Genomic DNA, 24,762 nt, shown 5'->3' on the forward strand with positions numbered 1-24,762 from the left:
ATGGAGGAGTTGCTCCTGCAAAGTATATCCCTTGGTCCTTCACGGACATTCACACCATTGTCCAGCAACTATCCCCGATTAGTAAGGGTGCCGCCCCATGGATTACTATTTTTGAGAGACTTGCCAGACATTATAAACTTTGTCTCGGTGACAACAAAGCAGTTCTGGCCAAGCTGCCTGGTGTTGACGTGGACACTGTATTTGCCTGTGCTGGCTTGGATCAAGTTTCTATGGGAAACTCTGATTATGATGGTGTCTCCTTTGATACACATCGAAATGATATTTGGGATACCATGCGCCTTTTGTTTCCAACCCAGAGGGATTTTTCCCGTCTTATGAGCATGTGTTGGGACCCTGCGAAAGACAGTATTGAAATTTGTGTGTCCCAGTTTATTGATAACTGGAAGTCTGATACAGAACTTGATTATTTGGACACGAATATCTCATCTTTATTTTATCAGACTTTGCGAGACACTCTTCCTCCTCCGGTAAAGACTAAACTTGACTCCATCCTTGCTTTGGAACTCAAATCATGGTCTGAAATTTCTATGCACATTTACCATTTTGCCTGTCTTCATGAAAAAGAGTGCAAAAAGCCTCAAGAAGACATGCTTAAGACTCAGCAAAGATTTTATGCTATGCAGCTGTCCAAAGACACTGCCTCTGTTCCACAGGCCCCTACTGTTTATTATTCTAGTAGAGGCAGATCAATTACGCGCAGAAGAGCAGCACCTCCTCCCCGAGGTCAGCCTCTCAATAGCCCTAATAGAAGAGCTAATGTTGAATGCTGGAATTGTGGAAAGTTTGGCCATTATCAGGGTGAGTGAAGAGCTCCCCCTTCTGACTGACACCTCACTGCACCTCGCTCTTTCCCACAGTGGGATCCTTCCAAAAGAGTTCAGGAATTTCACCAACATTCCACCCAGCTGCCGCAATGACTAGTTGCTAATGTCCATATATCTGTAAGTACCTCTGAACCTATGGTTAAAATGAAAGTCAATAGAACTTATGTTTCCTTTCTGTTAGATACCGGAGCTACCCGCTCTGTCATTAATTCTTTGCCTCCTTCGGTAACTCTTTCTTCACACACCCTTTCTACTCAGGGCTATGAGGGTGTCAATAAAACTGTACCCCTCATCCATCCTGTCACCATGTCATTTCATGGACACATGACTACAGCTTTGCTGCTCTATTCTCTGTCTTGTCCTGTTAATTTACTGGGACGAGACCTCCTTTCTGTTTTTTAGGTCTCCCTTTCCTTTCGTCCCTCCTTTACAGATGATCATCCTGAATTATCCTTTCTGGTCGATGCTGATTTAGAACAGTCTTTCCCTTCTGTTCCTGTTTCTGCACTTCCCTAACTGCAAAGGTCTAAAATACAAACTAATGCACGCGTCAAACTTTACCTACTTGAGCGCATAGGTATGGAATGCATTGCCACGCAACTTAAAAACGATCTACGAAATAACAGACTTCCGCAAACTACTGAAGACCCATCTCTTTAACATGGCATATCACAAAAATCAACCAATGTGAATATACAAAACTCCCCCACGTAAATTCTGAACTGTTTATCAATATCTGTTTTTATACTACTACATGTCTTATCACTATCATGTTACCAAAATCCTGCTGTAACACTATCTATTTTCCTAATATACTTCCATTACTCACGATGTATTGTAAGCCACGTTGAGCCTGCAAAGAGGTGGGAAAATGTGGGATACAAATGCAATAAATAATAATAATAATTGATGTCTGAGCTACAGATGATCAGCCTCTCATGTCTCTCCTCACAAAATTGAATTAAAATCTGGATGTACAGGACCATGTGTACCCCAATATAATGTGTCCGAAGGAGCTAGAGCTGGTTTAACTAATCTTAGCAGAGATTAGGTGGCAACGCCGGTAATTGGGAAACAAAACTGGTGCTAAGCAGACTTCTACGGTCTATGCCCTGATCGAGACTGAATAGATATGGATGGGCTGGAGTGTAAATTTTAAGGGGCTTCAACATTAGCTTCAGAACTTAGTACAAGAACAGTGCTGGGCAGACCTCTATGGTCTGTGTCCTGAGAATGGCACGGACAAATCAAACTTGGGTATGCATATAAAGTATCACATACCATGTAAAATCAGTTTATCTTGTTGGGCAGACTGGATGGACCATACAGGTCTTTATCTGCCGTCTTTTCATTTACTATGAGAACATGGGCCACAAAAACTGCATCTTGACGACTCTGCACATCCAATCTGTAATGCTTAGAAAAGGAATGCAAAGAAGACCAAGTCGCCACCCTACAAGTCTCCAAGGGTGGAACCAGAAATGCTCAGCCCAGGAAGCTGCCTGCCCTCTAGCAGAGTGCACTTTCACTCCCTCAGGTACCTGCTTGCCTGCCAGAAGGTAGGCAGAAACTATCATTTCCTTAAGCCATATTGGTTTGACATATGATGTGGTAATACTTTGTTCTTCAACCCCTAAACTTACACTTGAGGATCAATATCAAAAACGTTTTGATATGATAGCTCTAGCCACTCATCTTATAGTATTTCATTGGAAAAATAATTTGCATTTGAACTTTTGTGAATAGCGGAGTCATCTTAAAAGTAGGCAATTGATGAAATTTAAAAGCTGCATGCAGCTTTTAAATTTCATCAATTGCCTACTTTTAAGAAGCACTGGGCTCCTTTTGATCATTACATCAAAACATCAGCATCTCCTAGAGATTAGATTTTTATATTTATACTTAAATTCTCACATTTATCTATATGTAATGCAATAGGTTTTGTTGTTGTATGTTATATTGGTTTAAATTTTCTTGAAAACTCAATAAAAATTACAAAAAAAAAAAAAAAGGAGCGGCCTTAGAGGCCGCAAACCCATTCTGAGATCCGCCAATCAACACAAATAGGTGATCTGTTTGCTGGAACTCCTCCGTAACTGACCCCCTGTACGTTCAGGTCTTTGCGGCGACTGAAGTACCTCGGCACTTTCGCATTGGACGCCGATGCGAAGAGATCCAGGACCGGGAGGCCCCAGCGAACCACCACAGTTGCACCCAAAACACACAGTTGCACCACTCTAGATCCCGGGGAGTGGTCCCTCAGCAACAGAGAAAATCTGTCTGAATATTCTCCGCTCCTGCCACATGAGCCGCCGAGAGGGCCTCTATATGCATCTCCATCCAGTTCATTAGATGCTGCCTCCTGCTCTAACTGAAGAATTCTTGTTCCTCCCTGCCGAATGATGTAGGCCACGGCCTTGGCGTTATCTGACATGATGCGGACCAATGCACCCTCCAGAAGAGGGCAAAATGCAAGGAGCACCAGATGAATTGCTGTAGTTTCCAAGAGATTGAACGAACAGGAAGATTCCTCCTGTGAGCAACAACCCTGGGTGTACTGCCCCCTGATAGTGACAACCGACGCCAGCTTGTCCGGCTGTGGAGCCCACTACTACCCACTGCGGAGCTTCCAGAAGCATCCCCTTAACCAAATTAGACGTCCGGAGCCAACAGCACAGATTGCCCCTCTCCTGCACTGGTAGAGGTAACCTCCGAAGGAGAGAGCCCCTCTGCGGTGACCACCTGGAGAGAAGGGACCTTTGCAGAGATCTCATGTGCGCTCTGGCCCATAGTACCGCCTCTATGGTCGCCACCATGGAACCCAAGACCTGAAGGTAATCATAAGTACATAAGTATTGCCACACTGGGACAGACCATAGGTCCATCAAGCCCAGTATCCTGTTTCCAACAGTGGCCAATCCAAGTCACAAATACCTGGCAAGATCACTGAAAAACTAAATACATTTTATGATGCTTATCCCACAAATAAGCAGTGGATTTTCCCAGTCAATTTAATAATGGTCTATGGACTTTTCCTTTAGGAAGCCGTCCAGACCCTTTTTCAACCCTGCTAAGCTAATCGCCTTTATCACATTCTCTGGCAACTAATTTCAGAGTTTAATTACACATTGAGAAGAAACATTTTCTCTGATTCGTATTAAATTTACTACTTTGTAGCTTCATCGCATGCCCCCTAGTCCTAGTATTTTTGGAAAGAGTAAACAAACAACCTGTTCCATGCCACTCATCATTTTAAAGACATCTATCATATCTCTCCTCAGCCGTCTCGTCTCCAAGCTGAAGCCCTAGACACCTTCAGCATTTCCTCATAAGGAAGTTGGCCCATCCCCTTTATTATTTTCATTGCCCGTCTCTGTACCTTTTCTAATTCCACTATATCTTTTTTGAGATGCGGTGACCAGAATTCAGCACAATATTTAAGGTGCGGTCGCATCATGGACCAATACAAAGGCATTATAACATCCTCACTTTTGTTTTCCATTCCTTTCCTAATATTACCTAACATTCTACTTGCTTGCTTAGCTACCGCAGCACACTAAGCAGAGCATTTCAACCCATCAACAACAACGACGCCGAGATCCCTTTCTTGGTCGGTGACTCCTAATGTGGAACCTTGCATTATGTAGCTATAGTTCGGGTTCCTCTTTCCCACATGCATCACTTTGCATTTGCTCACATTAAACATCATCTGCCATTTAGATGCCCTGTCTCCCAGTCTTGTAAGGTCCTCTTGTAATCCCGTGCACATGGGAGTAAGGTCTGTAGAAACTAACGAATCAAGGCCTGCAACTTGAGAATCCTGGCCTGAGTAAGACACACTCGACCCCTCTGTGTGTCGAAGCACACTCCCAGATATTCCATGGACTGAGACAGTTGTTGACGACTCTTCTGCGAATTGACCACCCAACTCAGGGACTGCAGAACGGACAATCCTCTCCGTGACCTGTAGACTCTCCTGGTACGACTTCGCTCTAATTAACCAGTCATCTAGATAAGGATGAACCAGAATCCCGTCCATCCTGAGGGCTGCTGCAACCACCACCATCACCTTATTATCAGTTTCGAGCACTCCCCTTCGGCCTTGCGACGGCTCCTCACAACTTTACTGTCTGCCAAGAATTGAGAAACGCAGGAAACGCTGAATCGGTATGTGGAGATAGGCTTCGGTAAGGTCAAGGGCCGTCAAAAACTCTCCAGACCTCACGGCCACTATAACCGAGCAAAGCATCTCAATATGAAAGGGGGGTAACCTTGAGTACCCGGTTGACTACCTTGAGGTCCAGAATTAGTCTGAAAGAACCTTCTTTTCTTGGGGACGATGAAATAAATGGAATAGCGCCCCTGACAAAGCTCCTCCAAGGGGACTGAGCAAATTGCCTGAAGGAAAAGAAGCCTTTCTAGAGTCTCCCTGACGACTCCCACTTTGAGATGAGATCGGCAAGAAGACTCCAGAAACACGTCTTGCAGAGGACGTGCAAACTCTGGCATACTCTTCTAGAAAAACCTCCAGAACCCACTGGTCGGAGGTGATTTATTTATTTATTGCATTTGTATCCCACATTTTCCCACCTCTTTGCAGGCTCAATGTGGCTTACAATGTGTCGTTATTGGTAGATAGTAGATTAGGAGATAACAGTTAGTGTTACATAAAGAATAGCATAATCGAAATTTAAACAAGTATAAGTAGAGAACAGTACTTATAATAGGTAAGGTGGGGGTGCTATAGAAGATAACAATCGAAATTAAAACAAGCAGATATAAGCAAAAACATTGTTGATAGTAGGTAAGGTTGTGATGTATTACATTTATAGTTGCTGCTCTTATTGGTATGCCTTGTTGAATAGGTGGGTCTTCAGGGATTTGCGAAAGTTAGTTAGTTCATAAGTAGTTTTTAAGCTGCGCGGTAATGCGTTCCATAACTGTGTGCTCAGGTAAGAGAAGTTTGACGCATGCGTTAGTTTGTATTTTAGGAGATCTGGGCCCACCTCCATTAAAACTGAATCAATCGTCCACCTACAGGCACTGGAGGCTGGGCCCAGACACCCCCATTGCGAAGGGTGAGAAGGGGACTGGAAAGAAGCTCCCGAGTCCCTGGGACTGATTCCTCTGGAAAAAACGGGATTGCTGGGCCGGAGCCATCTTGCTAGATCTAAAATGACGAAATTCGTGACCCTGGCTCCGACCTGATAACAGACCTCGCCTAGAAGTCTTTGGACGGTTTTCTGGAAGTCTCAGGACCTTCATCTCACCTAGAGTATGAACTAACTTGTGTAAGTATTCACCAAACAATGAACCCTGAAAAGGAAACTTACTAAGTTTGGATTTAGAGGCCGCATCTGCAGACCAGTCCAAAAGCCAAAGCGATCTCCTAGCAGCTACCCCCCAAAGCCATAGACGGCGTAAAAATGCAGCAAATCATACAAAGCGTCAGCCAAAAAAGCTGAGCCCATCTCGAGCTTAGCCACTTCAGCATCAATGACTGACAAATCATCTGAATATCTATCAAGAACTCTCTCAGACCAACAAAAACAAGCTCTAGCTATTAAGGAACCGCAGATGGCCGCCTGCACTGCCAAGGCCGAAACATCAAAACTGCTCTTCAACATTGCCTCCATATGCCGGTCTTTCACATCCTTAAGCACTATACCTACATCTGCGGGCATTGTATTCTGCTTGGTGACAGCCAAGACCACCGCATCCACCACCGGCAGCCTCAAGAGGGATTTATCAGCTTGAGGAACCTGATAGAGACGGACCATCAACTTAGCCGGTCTAAAGGCCGAGTCAGGGATGTCCCACTGTGCCTGAATAACATCCCTAATATCCTGGATGCATGGGAAAGGTTTTATCTGGTTTACAGACCTCTCTTATTAAAAGATCCACCTTACGTGACTCTAGGGCCGGCGACTCCTCTTCCTCAAAATGAAAGGTAGAGGAGACCAAGAGATCAACTCCTGCAGATCGTCTTTATGAAAGATTCTTAGAACAGAAGGACCCTCCCCAGATATAAAGGGATTCGGTCCAGAGTCCCCCTGACCAGTGTCCTCCTCTAAATTGTCTGCCTGAGAACACTCCTGGTCCTCCAAGGCTGGCATAAGGTCCTCCTCCAAAGCCCAAGATTCCCTGGACCTCTTAGCAGCCACAAGCTGTCATTCTGAAAGCCTTTTTCCTGTAGGTCCAGAAGAGGGATTACATTGCTGCAATAGGAAAGCTTTATACATTTGCAGCACAAATTCTGGCGGGAAACCCCCTACCAACCCTGTAGGTAAGAGGGAAATGGCATCTGAAGGCGGCTGACTTGAAAGAGCCAGCAGAGAAACAAGGTGCTCCGCCTGCCCCACCGGAGCAGACAAAATGGTGGCTGTTCCCACCAAAATCGGGACTGCCAAGCTCTCCTTCCCTGCTGCCACATCTCTGCCCCCCACTGGAAGAGCTGGCGCAACTGGAATTGAAGGACCTGCCTCAGATGAATTGCAGATGGCTTTGCAGTACTTGCAGCGGAGCTTTTCGGCCATCACAGGAAAAAAACACAGGGTTTTTTTCCCCACTCAGAACGCTGGGGGGGGGGGGGGGGGGGGGGGGGGAAGAAGACAGCTGACAACCAAACAGAGGAGACCCGGTATAACCACTCATCCTGCACCACAGAATTAAGAAAGCAACACACTGTTGCCTTTACTTTTTTTTTTTTTTTTACTCAAAACAGAAACGGCTGCCTCTCCCTGCCTAAACACTCTTCCCTTGAAGAGGCTAAGGCAAATTCACAGTACAGCAGATACCGACGCTGTATTAGGGAGGATTGGGGGGAGGGACTGGCCACCCAGACACCCCCAAGGATGGAATAGATCCCCACGGACCTCAGTCTCAACAGAATAGGCTAGTAAACACCCTAGGTGTACAGAAGAAAGTACTCACAAAACCAAACCGAGAATAAATTCACAGAGAAGAAACAGAGACTGAAGGGAGACTGATATTACTGGGTCTTTCTCTGCCTGGCAAGGGCTCTTATTGGCTTACTCTGTGGATTCAGAATTCTCAGTCTCCACCTGCTGAAAGGGGTGCACAACCCATCAGTCACAATATGGGCTAATCTGGAGGGATGCTAAGGAAACAACTTTTCTGTACCAGTATGAAGAGAAAGGGGAGATTCTGAAGTATCTAAAGATGCAAAGACCAAGAAAACATGGCAGAAAGATATAGAATTATTCCCAATTGCATTGTGCAGAACCAGCTTGTTACCTATACATATTATACCCTATAAACTCCAAAACGTAGCTCTTTGGCACAATTTAATTTGTATTAAAAGTACTATCAGTAGATGTTAAGAGTTTGTTAAAAGTAATTATTTTGCAATAAAAACGCATTAAGACAGCAAAAGCTTAGTATCTATTACTCCTGCAAGAGAGCAGACCAAGAAGCTGCTATGCTGGTACGCAAGTAGGACAGACTGTGCAATTAATTCTGTGCGCAGACAGGAGAAGTATCCTAACTACGGTCTGCAGGCACGCAAGTAGGACAGACTGTGCAATTAATTCTGTGCGCAGACAGGAGAAGTGTCCTAACTACGGTCTGCAGGCACTGCCAATCTGGCACAGGCAGCCAGTTCCAGTACACCATTTTATTCCCACCTGTCATGCCAGCCCAGAAGTTCTAGGACATAGGTTCTCGACGTAAGATATGTATACCCCACGATAGGGCACATGCACTGCCTGGTGCACAACCACTACCTTCTCATCGTCGCCACAATACACACACAGAGGAGATGCTGCATGGCAGGGTAAGGGGGCAGGAGGAGATGCTGCATAGCAGGGTAAGGGGGTAGGAGGAGATGTTGCCTGGCAGGGGAGAGGAGGAGACAGAGGATGCTGCGTGGAAGGGGGGAGAGAGGAGGAGAGAGAGAGGAGATGCTGCTGGTGGGGGGGGGGGACGGGACAGAGGAGGAGATGCTGCTGGTGGGGGGGGGGGGGACAGAGGAGGAGATGCTGCTGGTGGGGGGGAGGACAGAGGAGGAGATGCTGCTGGTGGGGGGGGAGCAGAGGAGGAGATGCTGCTGGCAGGGGGGGGGGACAGAGGAGGAGATGCTGCTGGTGGGGGGGGGGGACAGAGGAGGAGATGCTGCTGGTGGGGGGGGAGGACAGAGGAGGAGATGCTGTTGGTGGGGGGGGAGGACAGAGGAGGAGATGCTGTTGGGGGGGGGGGAGGACAGAGGAGGAGATGCTGTTGGTGGGGGGGGAGGACAGAGGAGGAGATGCTGCTGGCGGGGGGAGGAGGAGAGACGAGATGCTGCTGGCGGGAGGGGAGGAGATGCTGCTGGCAGGAGGGGAGGAGAGAGTGAGGAGATGCTGCTGGCGGGAGGGGAGGAGAGAGTAGGAGCTGCTGGTGGGAGGAGATTGAGGAGCTGCTGGGGGGGAGAGAGAGGAGGAGGAGCTGCTGGTGGGAGAAGGACAGAGGAAAAGATGCTGCTGGTGGGGGGGGGGGGATGACAGAGGAGAAGATGCTGCTGGTGGGGGGTGGGATGACAGCGGAGAAGATGCTGCTGGTGCGGGGGGGGGGGATGACAGAGGAGGAGATGCTGCTGGCAGGGAGGGGAAGACAGAGGAGGAGATGCTGGTACGGGGCGAGGACAGAGGAGGAGATGCTGCTGGTACGGGGCGAGGACAGAGGAGGAGATGCTGCTGGCAGGGGGAGGAGGACAAAGGAGGAGATGCTGCTGGCGGGGAGAGGAGATTGATGAGGAGATGCTGCTGGCAGGGAGAGGAGGAGGAGAGGAGATGCTGCTGGTGCGGGGGGAGGAGAGGCTGCTGGTGGGGGGGCAGGACAGAGGAGGAGAGGCTGCTGGTGGGGGGGCAGGACAGAGGAGGAGAGGCTGCTGGTGGGAGGGGGGAGGACAGAGGAGGAGAGGCTGCTGGCGGGAGGGGGAGGACAGAGGAGGAGAGGCTGCTGGCGGGAGGGGGGAGGACAGAGGAGGAGATGCTGCTGGCATGGAGGGGGGGAGGACAGAGGAGGAGATGCTGCTGGCATGGAGGGGGGGAGGACAGAGGAGGAGATGCTGCTGGCATGGAGGGGGGAGGACAGAGGAGGAGATACTACTGGCAGGGAAGGGGGGAGGAGAGAGGAGGAGATGCTGCTGGCAGGGAGGGGAGGAGGAGAGAGGAGGAGATGCTGCTGGAAGGGAGGGGAGGAGGAGAGAGGAGGAGATGCTGCTGGAAGGGAGCGGAGGAGGAGAGAAGAGATGCTGCTGGAAGGGAGCGGAGAAGGAGGAGAAAGGAGATGCTGCTGGCAGGGAGGGGAGGAGGAGGAGAAAGGAGATGCTGTTGGCAGGGAGGGGAGGAGGAGGAGAAAGGAGATGCTGCTGGCAAGGAGGGGATGAGGAGGAGAGAGGAGATGCTGCTGGCATGGAGGGGAGGAGGAAAGGAGATGCTGCTGTCAGAGAGGGGAGGAGGAGGAAAGAGAAGATGCTGTTGGCAGGGAGGAGAGGAGGAGGAGAGAGAGGAGATGCTGCTGGCATGGAGAGGAGGAGAAGGAGGAGAGAGAGAGGAGATGCTGCTGGCAGGGAGAGGAGGAGGAAGAGGAGAGTCATACAGATGAGGATATGAAGGATGCACATGAAAAGAGAAGAAATGTCAAACAGACAGGAGACCCTGGCAAGACAGTTAAGAGAAGAAAGGACAGCTGAAACTAGATACTGGGACCAACATTATTAGAAAAATATGAGCAGACAACAAAATATTTTTCTATTTCATGAGTAGAAAATATCAGTTTTTGGAATGTACCAGAGCTGATTGGAGGTTGGGGGTACTCAGTTGAAATTTGTTCGACTTAGGGGGTCCTTGGCATGAAAAAGATGAAAAACACTGTTCTAGGAGGTAGATGTTTAGCTGCACCCTCTGATGAAGAAGTCAGTCGAGCCAGTCAGCTTGAACTTCTATACCACGCCACTCACGAATATGTTCAATTTGGAGTTCCCACATATCTTATGATGAAAAAAACAGTATGGGCTGTTAATCCTAAACAGGTAATCTAATACTCCAGAAAACTGAAAAACAGCCAAACACAATCCAAAGGGTTGTGTGGAATGAATGTAAAGAAATGAGGAAAGTGGGTTTGTCAAGCCAGCATTTATTAAGCTAAGTTGATGCATGCTATGCTGTAGCTTGATCAGTTTTTGTTACTCAGTTATCTTTAATATTTGTGCTCTATTATTGGCATTTTTATATGAAAACTCTGTGCTCTATTATGGGCAATTTTGCATGATGCTCTTATATGGGCAATTCTGAATGAGTGGAGTAGGGAATATTTACCCCATGAAAGAAACTTGATCATGGGCACAAAGTCTTTTATAGACAATAGTGTCTTGTTGATTAGACCTTGGCAGGAGCCTAGGTTTCTGAGGGTATTTCCCACTTTCCTCATTTCTTTACATTCATTCCACACAACCCTTTGGATTGTGTTTGGCTGTTTTTCAGTTTTCTGGAGTATTAGCTCTCACATATCACCAAATGATCTGAGGGTATCAGCTATGCATCCTACACCTCTAGCCAATCCAATGGTGGCACGTGAGGCCAACAAACAATGTGTATTATTACTCCTGCAGGAGATAGGGAGTGACATGGACAAGGTCCAAAAATAAAAGCACAAGGATAAGATGGCAATGTGAGAGACAGCTGGAGGACCTGAAACAGAAAGAGCAAGAGGAGACGATAATGAAGCGAGAAAGGAAGAGGCAGTAGTAAATGTGAGAGATGTAGGAAAAAACAAGCTGAGAGACTCATGGAAGGGGAAAGTAGATGGGATAGGAGAGCCAACGGAACCCCTCTCTTAAACTCCTAAATACAGTCATACGTCTGAAGGAGCCCTTATGCCAAAATGTTTGCCTTCCCCTAGGTACAGAGTGATACATTTCTACGCTGAAACAATTTGTAAAAAGGGTATTCTCTTGCTACAAAGTGTGAAAGAGCTTTTTCTACAATGTAGCGACCAGTGGAGTTTGATTACCACTCATCCCAAGCACATTCTTTGCTTTAGATACCTTTATCCAAATTAAGAGATTAGAAGGAATATTTTTTACAAGACAACTCAATTAGAGGTAGATACTATAAACTTCAGCGCTGTACTGAACAGCACCTTTGAAGTATCGCAGAACAGCGCACCAGCACAACTCCCTAATGCTCAATGCTAATGAGATGCAAATATAAGCGCACTTGTCGCGTCGAGTATTATGGAGTTAGGCGAGAAGATAGTACCTGGCACATGCGCTCGAGTTAACACCACATTATCTGTGGCAAGAACTCCTAGACCTGATTACTCAAGTGACCCTGAATTACCGTAGGCTGGTGATCATGGGAGACTTCAATCTACACATCAAACCCCAGATACCACCACAGTTGCCTTCTTGGACACGATGACAGCACTAGGTGATCAATTCTCCAACCCACGAAAAGGGTCACATACTAGACTTGGAGGCATATTTTCAAAGCACTTAGCCTTCCAAAGTTCCATAGGTTTCTATGGAACTTTGGAAGGCTAAGTGCTTTGAAAATATGCCTCTTGGTATTCTACAAAGTGGTGGATATCCCAGAATTCTGGGTTAACAGTATTGAAATAACACCCCTATCATGGTCAGACCATTTTCCAATTAAATTCTCCATAAGTGGCCACCTAAAACAAATGGCACCTCTCAGAGTTTGGAAGGAGATCAGGCACAAAAAAAAGCTGACCGCTGAGACTTTCCTAGAGGCCATGGACTATCCACATGTGGATGAAAAGACAACAGTGTCAGAACAAGTTGACATATGGAATACAAACTTAGCCAAGACCTTTGAGAAAACGACCCCACTAAAAAAGGTCTTATGCCCCACTCACAAATGCTCACCTTGGTTTTCTCCAGAACTTTGGTTACTTAAACGCAAAGGACAAAAACTGGAAAGGAGATGGCGCAAATCTCGCCTGGATGAAGACAGACTAAAACTGTAGGAAGCACATGGAAAAGTACCGCCAAGCATTAACAGCATCCAAAAAACAGCATTTCTCTAAATGCATTGCACAGGCTGCCAATTCAACCAAGCAGTTGTTCAGTATAGTAAACAGACTACTGCAGCACCCACAACAGAACCAGCCTGCCCAGTCTAAAATGAATTGCAATGATTTTGTTGCATACTTTGCCAACAAAATTAAACGTCTCTGCCAGGATTCACTGGCAATCTCACCCAATCTCCAACCAGTCAATCAGGGGTATACAAACTCACCCCCTCCTGTCAGAGACAGGTGGGACACTTTTAACCCAATGACAGAGGAGAGCCTTGACAAAACCCTAAGAGACCTTCGACCTACTATCTGCTCCCTTGATCCCTTCCAATCAAAGATAGTGCACCAGGCAAGTATGGGCCTCATAGAAGGCGCCACAAAAATTGTGAATACCTCTCTTTCTAATGGGCAGCTACTAACAGCATTAAAAAGGGCAATGGTCCGCCTTCTGCTGAAGAAAAACAACCTTGATCAGGACAAACTTGAAAATTACAGGCCAGTATCCAACATCCCGTTTCTAGGGAAACTCATAGAACAAGCAGTCTGTGTTCAACTTAATGACTGGTTAGAAAAGAGAAACTGGCTAGATCCATGTCAATCTGGATTCAGACCTGGTTATGGTACAGAAACGGTCCTTGTACCCCTACTAGATGATCTTCACAGAAACCGAGGCAAGGGATTCGCCTCGATGTTAGTATTGCTTGATTTCTCTGCAGGTTTTGACACCGTGGATCATGATATCATGCTAGCACGACTGACAGAAACAGGTATCAATGGAACAGTACTTGCTTGGTTCAGATCCTACCTATCAGACAGGCAACAATCCATAATGTTTGGCAGCAGCTCATCACCACCATGGACAATGACCTGCGGGGTACCACAAGGATCGATACTGTTACCTATTTTGTTCAATATCTACCTCAAACCACTAGCTGAGCTGATTCGGTCAATGGACACTCAGTTCGATATCTACGCGGACGATGTGCAGCTACTCATACCCACTGAACCTGACTTACCTACAGCCTTGAATAAACTGATTAACCTAACATCAATTCAAGAATGGGCTAAACACAACAAACTTTGCCTGAACCCAAGTAAAACCGAGCTTCTCTGGGTTCCTAACACAAGTGGATACATACCTGACATCAAAATCCCTTTCGGGAAGTGCGAACTCCCCCTCAAATAACAAGTCAGAAACCTTGGAATACAGTTAGAGTCAACACTTACTCTGATTCCCCAAATCCAAGCAACCTTCAAGAGCTGCTTCTACTATTTGCGACAGCTACGCTGCCTCTCTCCTTACATCGAGAAGGTAAATCTTATCCCAGTTGTACATGCCATGATAACATCAAGATTGGATTACTGCAATGCACTATACAATGGTCTGACTACAAAGGGCCTGCACCAGCTCCAGTTGATTCAGAATGCAGCAATAAGACTCATAGAAGGTAGCAAGCAACGTGACCATATCACACCATTTTTGCAAAAATGTCATTGGCTACCAGTACAATACAGGGCTAAATTTAAAACTCTATGTCTCCCCTCCGAAGGGACACCACCTTGTAAGTGGTGGAGGGGCTTCCGTGTTTCAATGACTCAGAGGGCTATGCTGAAGGGTTACCCATATCAAACAGGCCTCTGAGGAGCAACCAGACAAAGAGTGTCCCAAATTAGGGAGAGGGGAAAGATGGTGACCTGAAGCTCGTACACTCAACGGCCCAGCTGTCCTCTGAAGTTCAGTTTTTGTTCACTTGAAATTTCCTCTCTGCATTAGCAGTTGCCTTGACAATGGGGGGTCAGCCGCCGATGACCAGCGTTTTGTCCCCTGTGCAGCAAGTGTGGGACCGCTGTGTGACGAGCTGCCCATAGATGACTGGGTTGATGAGTCCTTTGATTAGCGCAGACGAAGGAGCGTCGATGCTCTTGGACCTGGAAACAACTTCATCGCTCAAAAATCATTTAACCACCATGCCCAAAGGAGTGGAGGAGTGAGTCAGGAGTGTATGCTGAAACGGAAGTCGTTTACAGCTGAACCCGTGTCGGCGGTGCTACTCCTAAACCCTTAAGAGTTATCAGCTTGGAGTTTTTGGCTCCCGTGGAGGTTGCATTGAATGTCATCTGGAGGGTGCTCCAGGACCTGACGGTGGTAGAGAATGACTTTGCTTCAGATATAGTCTTGTTAATGAGCCACATGGATAATCATCGAATCCTTTGAGAATATACAGCAAATGAAGTTCTACTGAAGTAGGAAACGGTTAAGATTTGAAAATGATAAAAGACCAGAAAAATTTGAACAAAATGAATATTGTTACAGATGATTAATATCGAGATTGTTGTTTTCCCAGAGTTCCGGGTATGACTCCTAATGTTTTTTTCCTCTGAAATGATTCCTCTTAATATATTAATTCAAAAGGAGTAAAGCCTGTGAAACTGGGATTACTTTAATCAGCGGGAATTGGATTGGAGATTCAAGGGTCTGTATTGTTAAACAATTTCTGGTTTTAAAAGGTAAAAAAAATGAAATCAGGTGTATTACTTTCACTAATATTGGACAATAAGTATGTTTCCAATGAAATTGATGGACTAAGCACAGTTATGGTATTGAAGAAACCAACCAAATGATCAATGTGGAATAATGATTTAGATAAATAATAACTGGGGATAATCGGGTTAATACCACGTTTTCTTTGTTTGCTGTTGTTTAAATTGATCTCCTTGTCTTGTTTCACTCTCCCTATTTATTTTGTGGTCTAAGAAAGAGAACGATTGTATAAAATCCATTTATCTTGTTGAGATTGTTTTCTTCTAATATTGTTTTAATGTACAATCATCTCTGTTTTACTGTTTTGCAAGTGATCCTTGTAAAATGAAAAAATTATAAATAAATGATTTAAAACAAACAAACAAAAAAAAAAACTATGTCTGATCTTCAAGGCCCTGAAAGGAAATGGCCCTGAGTATCTGAAAAATAGGATGATCCTCCACACACCGCCAAGGACACTAAGGTCCTCCCAAAGACTTTCACTAACCACACCCTCTCCAAAAGACATTACACAATGTGATACCCGTAAGCGAGCCTTCTCCGGAGTAGCCCCCACACTCTGGAATGCAATGCCTGAACGGCTGCGCTTAACACAAGACTATCTCTACTTCAGGAAGCAGGTGAAAGCTTAGCTCTTCAACCAGGCCTTTACTGGAAGAAGTAACTAACTCATCAGTCTCACTCACAAACACACACACGAGTACTCAGGATGCATATACTGCAGCAGGACATGTTTATCCACTCCTACTCTGAGATAACATTTAACCATTTCTCTGACCTCATGTGCAACTTTCTTTAAATCAATCACCTTACTTTCTAACTCTTCCTACTTTCTTACCCTTCTATATGGGTAAATTAGGCCTTACCTGCTAATTTGCTTTCCTTTAGTCCCTCCGGACCTGCCCAGAATGTGACTGATGGGTTGTGTACGCCTTCCAGCAGGTGGAGACTGAGAAAAAAAAAACCTGTGACTCTAGCAAGCCAATAAGAGCCCTTGCCAGCTAGAGAAAGATCCAGTAATAAAGTACCAAAGCAGAAGCAAAGCCACAGAAGAAATACATAACCTGTGCATCCAAAAACCTGAGCAGCCACCGGCACATTGCCAACATAGGGTGAGTGCCTCTAAACATATCATGGTCCTGCAAAACAGGATGTTTAGTAACTCAGAAAATTTTTTTTTTTTTTTTTTTTTTTTTAAATACAGAAATAAACTAGCAACACAGCTCCAAACAAAGAGATCTCTCTTAACTTCTGAAAACACAGATATCTGAAGGGAGGGATCTGGGCCTCCGAAAGCAACCTGCTGGCGACTGAGGACATCCAAACGGTAGTGCTTAGAAAAAGAATGTAAAGATGACCAAGTCGCTGCCCTACAAATGTCTTCCGGAGGCACCAGACAACGCTCTGCCCAAGAGGCTGCCTGACCCCTTGTAGAGTGAGCCTTAACATGCACTGGAACAGGTTTCCCAGAAAGAAGATAAGCTGAGGCAATCATTTCTTTAAGCCATCGAGAAATAGTGGGCTTAGAGGCCACGAACCCTTTGAGCGAACCTCCAATCAGAACAAATGATCAGATCGCCGAATGTCATCAGTAGACTTAATAAAGTGTTTCAACACCCGCTGCTCCTCGGAGCCGGAGAAAGAACCTAACACAAGCAATACCACTGGCTGAGAAACATGAAACAGAGTCACAACCTTGGGGAGAAAGGAAGGAACTGGACGCAAAACTACGCGATTGGAACAGAACTCCAAAACGGCGATCTACATGACAACACCTGCAACTCCAACTCGCCTAGCCGAAGCAACGGTCACCAAAAATATTGCCTTCAGAGTCAAGTCCTTCAGAGTCCAGGATGACACAGGTTCAAAGGGAGGCTTAGTGAGAACCGAAAGCACCAAATTCAGTTCCCAACGAGGAAAGGAACAATGAGACGGGGGACGAAGTAGATTAACCCCCCCCCCCTCAAAAACCGCACCACATCTGGATGACTAGCTAGAGACCTCCCTTGGACACGACCACGAAAGCATGTCAAAGCCGCAATTTGCACCTTAAGAGAAGCCAAAGCAAGGCCTTTATCAAAGCCCTGCTGCAAAAAATCTAAAATATGCAGAACCGAAGCACGAGAAGGAGATAGACCAAACTCCTTACACCATTCCTCAAATATCCTCCAGGTGCATACACATATCAACAAGGTAGAACGGCGACGAGAATGAAGCATAGTAGCAATAACCTGAGCGGAATCAGCTTTCTTAGTCAGCTTAGCCCTCTCAAGAGCCAGGCCGTAAGACAGAATCGATCCAGATCCAGATGAACGACCGGATCCTGCGACAACAGATCTTGCGTGACCGGAAGCCTGAAGGGAACATCCATGAGAAGACGCTGAAGGTCTGCGTACCACGGCCTGCGAGGCCAATCCGGTGCCAGTAAGATAAGACGTCCCCTGTGAGTCTCAACCTTCTGAACAAGACGCCCTATCAGAGGCCATGGAGGAAAAGCATACATTAGACCGGTTGGCCAGGGCTGAAGGGGAGTATCCATGCCCTGCGCGTTGGGATCCTTGCGATGACTGAAGAACAGAAGAAGTTTTGCACTGGCGGCGGAGGCGAACAGATCCATCCTGGAAGACCCCCCAACGATTAACCAGAAGCCGAGACACCACTCCCCGGGATCGAGCCAGTGACGACTGAGAAAATCTGACTGAACATTTAGAGCTCCTGCCACGTGAGCCGCTGATAGAGCTACCAGATGAACCTCCGCCCACTAAAATAGCAGCGACGCCTCTCACTCCAACGGCAGGCACCTCGTTCCTCCTTGTTGATTGATATATGCTACCGCGGTGGCACTGTACGACATCACTCGGACTGCCCGGCCTGACAGAAGATGCCAAAACCTCTGGAGCGCCAGATGAATCACCCTGCTCTCTAACAGGTTGATTGAAAAACACATCTCTTGATGAGACCAGAGACCCTGAGCTCCCCAGAGACTGGCATCTGTCATCACCAATGTCCAGCTGGGCTGATCTAGAGGCATACCTTTGGACACATTGGCTTCCCGAAGCCACCAATGCAGACTGGTCTTCACTTGGAGCGAGAGTGGCAATCTTTGATGAAGAGAATCCGACTGGGACGACCACCTCGACAGAAGTGACACTGAAGAGGCCTCATATGAGCCCTGGCCCAGGGCACCGCTTCGATTGTCACCGCCATGGATCCCAAAACCTGAAGCTAGTCCCTTGCCGACGGACTGGACTTCTGTAAGAACTGACAAATCTGAGTCTGTAACTTGATGATATGAGCCGGCGGAAGAAATACGCGATCCTGTTTTGTGTCGAACAGGACCCCCAGATACCCCAACGACTAAGAAGGCTGAAGACGGCTCTTCTGCATATTGACTACCCAACCTAGGGACTGTAAAAATTCCACCACTCGAGCTGTCACCCGAACACTCTCGAGGTAAGACTTTGCCCGGATCAACCAATCGTCTAAGAAAGGATGGACTAGAATACCTTCTGTTCTGAGTGCTGCAGCCTCAACTACCATGACCTTGGTAAACGCACGAGGAGCAGTCGTAAGACCAAAAGGAAGAGCCCGAAAATGAAAATGGTGACCGAGCACTGCAAACCGAAGGAAACGCTGATGTGCAGGATAAATAGGAATGTGGAAATAGGCTTCTGTAAGATCGAGAGATGTCAGAAACTCCCCGGACCATACCGCAACAATGACAGACCGCAAAATCTGTATACAAAACAAGGGCACCTTGAGAGCTCGATTGACCGCCTTGAGATCTAAAATTGACCGAAAGGAGCCCTCCTTCTTGGGTACCAGAAAATAAATGGAGTAACAGCCTTGACACCGCTCCGCCAGATGGAGCGGACAAATTGCTCGAAGGTCTAGAAGTCTGCTGAGAGTATCTCTGACAGCACCGGCCTTGAGGCAAGAACAAGGGGATTCCAGAAAAGTCTCCGACAAAGGATGAGCAAACTCTAATGCGTACCCATCTCGAATAACCTCTAACACCCACTGGTCCGAAGTAATCTGGACCCAACTCTCTTGAAATTGTGCGAACCGAGCACCCACTTGGACTAGAGGCTGGGCCCGCAAAACTTCATTGTTGAGGACGCGAAGAGGAGGAAAGAGAACCCCCGGCCTCTCGACCTCCTCGAAAGGACTGAGTCCTTTGGAAAAATCTAGAGTGTTGCCCTTGAAAAACTTTCCCAGACCGAAAACGACGAAAATCACAGCCTCTAACCTGAGAAATTGCCACGAACAGATCCTCTTGGACGATCCTCTGGCAACCTAGGAACTTTAGCCTCAACCAGGCTATGCACGAGCTTGTCTAATTCTTCTCCAAACAAAAAAGAACCCTTAAAGGGAAATTTACTAAGCTTGGACTTAGAAGTTGCATCCACCGACCAACCACGCAGCCAAAGAGTACGACGGGCCACGACAGAGAGCCATGGACTTAGAAGAAGCCCGAAGCAAATCATAAAGAGCATCTGCCAAAAAGGCCAAACCCATTTCCAACTTTGCCACTTCATTATCAATAGCTGAAAGATCATCTGAAGAACGGTCCAACACTCTTTCGGACCAGCAGAAACAAGCTCTCGCTACCAAGGACCCAAAAATTGCAGCCTGCACTGCCAAAGCAGAAACATCAAAGGAATTCTTTAGCAAGGTTTCAATACGGTGATCCTGGGACAGTGTTTCGCTTAGTAATCACAGAAACCACCGCATCCACTACTGGGGGGCGCAAAAGATCTTTATCCAAGTCAGGAACCGGATAAAGCCTGACCATAGATCTCGCAAGCCTAAAAGCAGCAAGCCTAAAAGCAGCATCAGGAACTTCCCACTGAGCCTGGATAATATCTCTAATATCCTGATGCATAGGAAAAGACTTACCTGCTCTGCGAATGCCCTTAACCAACAAATCCACCTTTCTAGGCTCAGCCACCTGGGTATCCTGGTCATCAAAATGCAAAGTAGAAGAAACCTGAGAAATAAGCTCCTGAAGGTCATCTTTATGAAAAATCCTTACCACCGAAGGATCTTCTCCCACAGGCAGAGATTCCTCACCATCCACTGCCTAATCCAGCTCCTCAGCAAAATGCTCCTCAGGGAACCATGCTGCCTCATCCAAGGATGGCATCTCCTGATCAGGAGAAAAATCCTGCTCTGTCTCCTCAGGGTGTCTAGGCCGTTTTTTGGCCCCAGAGGCAGTCTCCAGAGATCTTTTCCCTGGAAAATCCACAGGAGCAGCTTTGTGGAGCAGAAAAGCTTGGTACATCTGTACCACAAACTCCGGAGGAAAACTCCCTTCACCTGATGCCAAAACAGGCAAAATACTAGCAGACATAGGCCCCGCAATGAGAGGAGCCTGAGGAGCAGTCGGCAATGAGGAATCCAACATGGCGGCGTTTCCCGCCGAAAATGGCTCAGGAAGCGGAGACGTGACCGCCACAAGAACACCTGAATTGGACCCCCCCCCCACGGACGGCGCCGACAATTTCCCAGCTCCTGCACCCTGCTCCTCCACAGCGGTGCAGTATTTACAGACCCCAGACACGCCCAGCCCCCGCCGCTGACAGACAGAGCAACGGCAGAGTTTCTCCAACATCGCGAACAGCTGATCTGCACACTGAAAGCCAAGGTGCGAGGGAGAAAAGGAGCTGAACTGCTCGTTTTAAATGAACAGAACACAGCATGGCACAGCAAAGCAACAGCAGGCTGGCTGGTTTCCCTTGACTTTACACTTAATGGCTGCCTCTCACCAGCTCACAAACTCTTCCCTTGAAGAGCTTGAGGAATCGATCCTGTTGTTTTTTTTAACTAAGAAAACTAATATGCAGAAAGCAATAACAAGGATCAAGAAGGGACTGGGGGGATGCGCTCGGCCTCCCGAGTGTAACACCCTCGAGGCACCAAGAGACCCCCATGGGCCTCAGCCTCTGACAACCAGGGTTTTTTTTGTTTAAAAGATGCACAGGATTCCAACAACCAATAACTAAAACAAGAATTACAGAATAGAAAGAAATAAGTGACTGAGACTGAAGGGCTGACCACCTTCCACCTGCTGGAGACTGAGCTTACTGGATCTTTCTCTAGATGGCAAGGGCTCTTATTGGCTCGCTAGAGTCACAGTTTTTTTTCCCTTTAGTCTCCACCTGCTGGAAGGCGTGCAACCCATCAGTCACATTCTGGGCTGGTCCGGAGGGATGCTAAGGAAGTTACATCTTTGCTTTACCCTTCACTATCACCTATAATGTTCTATTACATATTGTGTTGGCATTGTAAATAGTATACCATACTATACTTTGTATTGTTTTTGAATATTTTTACTGCTGTAATTGTCTATTGCTCATGCTTGATCTATTCTTACTGTACAACGCCTTGAGTGAATTCCTTCAAAAAGGCGGTAAATAAATCCTAATAAATACATAAAATATCAGATAAGCAAATAAAACAAAAACACAGCTCATGATTTTGCAGTAAACTTTTGACTGGGAGATTTCCACCTTTCTAGAAGATGCAGTAAAGTTCAACTGTCTCCCCACTTAGTTGTCCTACTGCTCCTTGTTCCTTAAATCTGTCCTTTGGAAACAAGACATTTGTGTGTAAATTTACAAAAATCCTCCTACACCAAATTCCTCTCTGAAAACTCACCTCTTCTCCATAGCTTATCCTGCTCACGCCTAGCTTCACTTTGTCTTCCCTAGTAACGTATCATTGTTTTAACTGTGAATCGCTTTGAAGCTATATTTTAACATACAGTGGTATAATCAAGCCTTGTAAATAAAAAAAATGATACGGCTTGTAAAATTAAATTTAATGTTATACATTCACTGATTTCAAGTTGTAATGTGTGTTGTGTGTAGATGATAAAAAAAATTCTCTCTCCACAGTGGCTAACATGCCTCTGACTTCAACAGATATCTCAAGCAAAACAAAAAAAATCTCAATAAGAAATGTAATCCTCCCCTCAATGAAATATTTTCTCTCTGTGTAAGTCTCGGAGCAAACCCATGAATCAGTTCAGTTACCTGGCTTTAAAATGACAATGTTATTCCTTCCCTGATCAATAAAACGGAGAACATTTAGTAAGATATTCCAGCCTACCAGTGATGCTGCAGCCAAGGTACTCACTGTATCTCTTTGGTCCATCCTCCAAGCAAAAAGTAATAGTTAACATAGCATCATCTTCAAAGAACTCAGTGGTAAAAGCATCCCACCACAAATTGTCACATTCCTGGAAACAAAATGAGAAATTATAATTTAAAGATTTTCCAAGAGATATAGCATTAGTTCATTAATTTAATTGGTAGTTCAAAGCAAAATAGTCAGGTACAGTGGGTATCTCTCTATTCCTTGATGGCTTACAATCTACGTTTGTACCTGAAATGGCTTGGCCAAGATCACAGAGAGCATCAATGGGATCTAAACCCTTGTTTCCCCAGCTCTGAGCCAGTTGCTATGATCACTAAGACAAATTACCAGAAGCTGGCAAGTCATTTTACTAACAGAATACTGAAAAGGTTAATTTTTTTGGCCATGGATTTAATTCTGCAAGAGCACTATGGGGTTTTTGCCAGGTTCTTAAATTTAGAATGTTGGGCAGAAGTCCCCCCTGTGCTTTCTACAAAAGTTTTGCTCATGCAAGTGTCAATGGACTACCTATTTTTCTTCAAGTTCAGGCAAATGATTCTCTTTAGATGAGAGATGCATTATTTCAAATACTTTTTAGATGTTTTTGTGATCTGGTTTTGCTTGAAATTTAAAAGTCTGGTCTTCTAAGTATGAGCAACTGACCATCATATATCCAAAAACCATCTCAGTGACAGGTAGCTAGGTCACTGTGTGGTTTTTATTTATTTATTTATTTATTTATTTATTTATTTATAGTTTTAATCAAATTAAACAAATTATTAAATTTGAACAGGTAATACAGATATGAAAAAAATAAGGAAAACAAAATTTCTTCCTAAAAGGGGAGAAAATTTAACAGAAGAGGAAAATTCTTAAATCTTCTTTAGACCACAAAGAGTGGGGGGGTAGGGTTATAAACCATTATTTCCAGGTAATTAAATAACAAAATATGCATAGCATGCAACCTAACTCAATCATTTACATTATCTTCAAGGGATTAACGGCTGGCCAATTTCTTTGCACTTATAAATGCCTTCAATTGTTCTGGTTGGTGGAAAATATACTTTAAACCCAAGTATTTTACAGCGCATTTACAGGGGTAGTTGAGGTAAAAGGAGGCCCCTAAAGATACAACCTCTGTTCTTAATGATAAGAACAATTTTCTCCTTTCTTGAGTTTGTTTGGTTATATCGGGATATATCCATACTTTCTTACCCCTGAACAATGCTTGCATTTTTTTAAAATATAAACGTAGCACAGCATCCAAGTCCTGCTGAAATATAAACGATACTATTAATGTTGATCTTTCAGAGTTCACATTTAGTGTTGTCTCTAGTATATCAGTGATGTTTAAAGAGTCCTCTTGATTTTCCCTTGGATTGACCGGAAGAGAAGTTATAGATGGTTTCTTGTGAGGAATATAGTATACTTTATTAAGTGGTGGAATAGTTTCCGAGGAAAAACTCAATACTTCCATCAAATACTGTGTGGGTTTTAATTATTACATCTTGTGGACTAATTTTATTTCTGCGAAAATTCACCTACCTAGTCCACAAGATCATCTACGGGGAAGCCCCGACCTACATGTCAGACCTTATAGACTTGCCTACTAGGAATGCAAAAAGATCATCACGCACATTCCTCAACCTCCACTATCCTAACTGTAAATGGCTAAAATATAAATCCACATACGCATCCAGTTTCTCGTACATCTGTACGCAGTTATGGAACGCACTACCGAAAGGCCATAAAAACAACGCAAGACCTAACCATCTTCCGAAAGCTACTGAAAACAGATCTTTTCAAGAAGGCGTACCAGAAACATCCATCCTAAATAATAACATTACACACGATTTATACAAAACTGACCTTTACTGCATAACTGCTTAAACCCTTTCTATTTTGATCAAGCACTACCACTGTAAACCTACGTTGAATAGAGTATCTATAGAGCCGATAACCTAATGTATGTTACAATCCAATTTATTACTCAGGAACCTTCACGCAATACCATAATGTATTCTTCCTTACTATGTATGTAAACACTTGTTTGTTACCATGTATGTATGCACCTAAACGCATTACCATTTGTAATTCTGTTACTCGGAAATGGCAACCGCCATTCCGGCAAATGTAAGCCACATTGAGCCTGCAAATTGGTGGGAAAATGTGGGATACAAATGCTACAAATAA

At 45.4% G+C, this 24,762-nt stretch overlaps 1 protein-coding gene across 4 annotated transcripts in view; it reads right to left on the reverse strand.

Annotated features, from left to right (window-relative positions):
• The window catches only part of LDB1 (LIM domain binding 1), a 267,057-nt gene that overhangs the window by 28,569 nt on the left and 213,726 nt on the right, over window positions 1-24,762 (reverse strand). For all 4 annotated transcript variants that reach the window (XM_030202865.1, XM_030202864.1, XM_030202866.1 and 1 more), the window contains exon 5: window positions 22,570-22,672. In XM_030202865.1, the coding sequence (XP_030058725.1) occupies window positions 22,570-22,672 (103 nt within the window). The remainder of the gene's footprint in view (window positions 1-22,569; window positions 22,673-24,762) is intronic.

The sequence above is a fragment of the Microcaecilia unicolor genome, chromosome 5 (assembly GCF_901765095.1).
Source record: "Microcaecilia unicolor chromosome 5, aMicUni1.1, whole genome shotgun sequence".
Lineage (NCBI taxonomy): Eukaryota > Metazoa > Chordata > Amphibia > Gymnophiona > Siphonopidae > Microcaecilia > Microcaecilia unicolor.